A 4,582-nucleotide genomic window follows, 5' to 3' on the forward strand; every position below is an offset into this window, starting at 1 on the left:
TTGAGTTGTGGGGATTGAACCACAGCAACCTGAGCCTGACTGCTTTGTTGAAGCAGCCACTTAAAGAACTGAGCTAAGGGGCAGGCCCCCGGGAAGCCATTTTTAGACAGCATAAAAGGTTAGTATCATAGTAGAAAAAAAAAGACAGTTCTTTGCATTTCAAACACAAATGTTGTAGCATTTATTTATTTATTTATTTATTTGCTGGCCCAGGATGCCTTCAGGGCAGGTCTGGCAAGGCTTGAGGATCTGGGGATCGAACCACCCACAGCATCCTGAGCTTGACTGCTTTGTTTAAGCAATCACTTAAACAGATGAGCTAATGGGTAGGCCCCCAGTATGGTAGCATTTAGTCATTAGGCTACAATGTCATACAAAATGACTGCATACTTTTCTCATTTGTTTGGCATATTCTTTAATTTACTGAATCAAAAAAAATATTTCCAGAGGTTTGGAAATTCTCTGTGTTAGTGTGTTATTTGTAGTCCTAGTAAAATAATTTTTTAAAATATTAAAGTTTCCTAAGTATGAGTATGTGTTTATTCTTTTTTTTTTGCGGAACTGGGGATTGAACTCAGATCCTTGCATTTGCCAGTCAAGCGCTTATCCTACTGAGCCATGTCCCCGGCGCCTGTGTTTATTCTTTTTTTTTTTTTTTTTTTTTTTTGCGGAACTGGGGATAGAACTCAGGCCCTTGCGTTTGCCAGGGAAGCGCTTATTCCACTGAATTATCTCCCTGGACCCTATGGACTATTTTCTTTTAAAAATCTACTAACATACTATTCTCTTGACAAATGTAGCAGACATATGTATTTTTCTGCTACAAATAGAGAGATTTTTCTGTGTCAGACTTTATTCTAAAAGTTAGGATTACCATTTTAAGCAGACAGCTTTTGTCCATATGGAATTCATTCTAAAAGGCAGTTATAAACATTGATTCATTCATTTGACAGTTTGTACTGAGTTTCACAGTTCTAAAGCATCACAGTTCTGAGGCCCTGGGCATATAGCAGTGACTAAAACTCACAACTTCCTCTCCTCACATCTTATATCAGGGAAATGAGTAATAAAAGATAAAGAATAAAACAAATAAACAGAAAAGGCATATGAAATGTCAAGGGAGCTTCTTGTCATGTGCTGCTTTCTTGTCCAGGCAGGCTCGTGGGGTATTTTTTTGTTTGTTTGTTTGTTTTTGTTGCAGAACCAGGGATTGAACTGAGGCCCTGCGCTTGCCAGGCAAGTGCTTATTCCACTGAGCCATCTCCCCGGCCTCAAGGCAGCCTTGTTGGTTGGGGGCTTGAAGAGTTGAGGAACAGTTGTAAGTTAAAAGATCACTCTGAGGGGCCGGGGAGATGGCTCAGTAGGATAAGCGCTTGACTGGCAAACGCAAGGATCTGAGTTCAATCCCCGGTTCCGGAAAAAAAAAAAAAAAAAAAAAATCACTCTGAGAGGGAAACAGGAGCCAGTGGAAGCAGTAACACAGCTATTTGTTTGTTCTGCGGATGAAGGAAAAGTTCCCCAAGGGAGTGTCATTTAAACTGAAATAGAAAGGAACTTGGCATAAATAGTTGAGAAGGTTGAAGTGCAGAAGCATAAAAATATCTACTAATTCCACATAGAGAGCTACTTTTGCTTTTGTCTGTATTGGTTAGCTTTTTGTCAATGGAACCAAATACCTGACACACGAACTTAAAGGAAGAAGGTTTTATTTTTGCTCATGTTTCAGATATTTCACTCCATGATTGGCTGGCTGTACTGCAGAAGCATCAGGTGGAAGTGCATGGTGAAGCCAAACTGCTCAGTTTGTGTTGACTGGAAAGCAGCACATGGGAACAGGGCCAATGTAGGCCCTGCAGTCATGAATACGTGGCCTGCCCAGACACACCAGAAATGTGCATTATTACCCCCTTTGGTGACTCCCAGGCGAACTCCGAAGTTGACAGCTAAGCTTAAGCTTTGCGCTTTTACAAGTGATAAACCATGGAAGCATGAAAGAAATTCAGATCTTGATTTTTAAGTAGTTCTGAGAATCAGCCTGTCTCAAGTTATATCAGTAGTGTTGCCAAATTATAGTAGTAATTTGGTTCAAAAAGCACTTTCTTATAACTTGTTAACCACATTTAATAGGCAGATGTAAAGTAACTTGTGCAAAGCACACAATTAATGAGTTATTGGCTTGAGAGTCAAAGATAGGCATTCTGATTATAGTTGAGCTTAATTTACTATACTATTTTACTTTTTTGTCTTTTTGAGATGGGGTATTACTGGGCTGTTGAGGCTGACCTTGAATTCACTTTGTAGCCCAGGCTGGCCTGGAATTTATAGCGCTTTCTGCCTCAGCCTCCTGAGTGCTGGGATTACAGGGGTGCTGTATCATGCCTGGCTACACTAATTTTTTTATTTTTATTTTTTAAATAATTCTTTTTTTAAAAAATTTTTTATTTATTTATGTGTGTGTGTGTGGCCAGCTCAGCCCACCAGGGGGCAGGCTGGCATGTGGTGCTGGGGGATTGAACCGCAGTCCCTGTGCTTTGCTAAGCTTGTTCTAAGTAGGTGCTTTAGACCACTGAGCCATCTCACCAGGCCTAAAAGGGACTTTGATTATGCTACAATAAAATGACACTATAACTTATTGCTTAAATTATTTATAAATTAAACATTTCTTGTTTTCATTCCTAATTACAAATGTATATATAGCGCTGCCTAATTTTGTTAAAAATTTCATAAAAGAGGGGCTGGTGAGATGGCTCAGTGGTCTAAAGCACCTACTTAGAACAAGCTAAGCTAAGCAAAACACAGGGACCGCGGTTCAATCCCCCAGCACCACATGCCAGCCAGCCCGCCCCCTGGTGGGCTGAGCTGGCCACACACACACACACACACACACACACACACACAAAATAAATAAATAAACAAATAAATAAAAACTAAAACTCAGGCCCTTGCACTTGCCAGGCAAGTGCTTATTCTACTGAGCCATCTCCACGGCCCCTAAAAAATATTTTTATTTGTGCCTACTTTATAAAATATTATGTTTTGATTAGTTTCTTATATGCATGTAACACTTTGGTGTCGTTCCTCCCTTTTACCCTTCTTTTTACCCTCTGCCTTTATTTCTTTCCTTGTATCATGATTGTCTAAATAGGAACATCTTGAGAGGATGTTTTGAGTTCGTGTATCTACTAATAAATTCCATTTTAAGTGAAAGGTGTTTTCTCTTTGCTGTAGATGTTTGAATGGTGGTACTTCCATAAGCATGGCACGTCTTTTATTGAACAAGTATCTATAAACCATTTGCGGCCACTGATGGGAGGAACAGAAAGCAGCATCACAGAGCCAGGTTCTCCCAGCAACAGAGAAAATGAAACTGGTAGACAGAATGTGTCAGGTACTTTTTCGCCATATTCTCAGAGCTGTACATTTAAGTACATTGAGTTTGATTGTGGGAGATAAACTGAAAACAACACAGTTCTGTGGTTTGACTATGTGCTTACTCCCTCCTTGATACACTGAAACATCATCAGTGTGGTGATACCAGGACGTAAGGTGTTTGGGAGCTGATCAGATCACAGGGGTAGAAGCTCAACAGTTTTATATATAACTGGTAAAGATGACAGTATTATTAATGTAGATCCATGCGTATTAATCCTCAGATTCAACTATTTAAAAATGAAGATACTCCCTTGTATTTCCATGGTTTGTAAAAAAGGGAAGGGACCAGAGAAATGGCTCAGTGGAATAAGTGCTTTCCTGGCAAGCGCAAGGGCCTGAGTTCAATCCCCAGTTCTAAAAAAAAAAAAAAAGTCTACTGAAAAAGGGAAGCAAAATAAGCATTCTATGCTGAATTAGAAGAGATTTTCATGTTTTCCCAGGGGCTCACAAGGCTAGGCAAGTTCTGTATCACTGAGCTGTATCTTCAGCCCTTTTTATTTTGAGACTAGGTCTCAATAAGTTGCCCAGGCTGGGTTTGTCTTGTAATCTTTTTGCCTCTGATGATAAGGCATTTGCTACAACACCCAGGACATTGTTTTCATTTATTTATTTGCGTTCTTCCCTCCTTCCCTATCTCTCCCATCCCTCCTTCATTATTTCCCTCTCTTTTTTCCTTCTCTCTTTCTGAAATAGAATCTCACTATGTAATCCAGGCTGGCCTCAAATTCACTGTGGAGCCTAGGCTGGCCTCAAACTTGTGATCCTGTTTCTTCAGCTTCCCAAGTGTTGAGATTATTGGTATGCACCAGTGCACCTGGCTGTCGATTCATGTCTCTTTTACATCTCTTTCCTTCTCCAACAATTGTAGTAATTTGCTCTCAATAATGATCTTAAGGGACTGGGGAGATAGCTCAGTAGAATAAGCGCTTGCCTGGCAAATGCAAGGGCCTGAGTTCAATCCCAGGTTCCACAAAAAAAAAAAAAAAGATCTAAGTATCATCTTACCTCCTTTTATTTCAGCATTCATTGTGCCATATTTAGGCCCTTGACATTTCTTTTCTAGATGGTTGCTGTATTATGTTAACTAGATTTCCTTCTTCTAATACTTTTCTAGTACATCATCTCCCTTTACTACTGTGTTTAAAAAAAA

At 39.7% G+C, this 4,582-nt stretch overlaps 1 protein-coding gene across 1 annotated transcript in view; it reads left to right on the forward strand.

Moving 5' to 3' along the window:
• St7l (suppression of tumorigenicity 7 like) overlaps nucleotides 1-4,582 on the forward strand; it is an 89,839-nt gene that overhangs the window by 7,870 nt on the left and 77,387 nt on the right. The window contains exon 3 of the mRNA XM_023701753.1: nucleotides 3,229-3,388. Within this exon, the coding sequence (XP_023557521.1) occupies nucleotides 3,229-3,388 (160 nt within the window). The remainder of the gene's footprint in view (nucleotides 1-3,228; nucleotides 3,389-4,582) is intronic.

This window comes from Octodon degus, unplaced genomic scaffold, assembly GCF_000260255.1.
Source record: "Octodon degus isolate 3935 unplaced genomic scaffold, OctDeg1.0 scaffold00140, whole genome shotgun sequence".
Lineage (NCBI taxonomy): Eukaryota > Metazoa > Chordata > Mammalia > Rodentia > Octodontidae > Octodon > Octodon degus.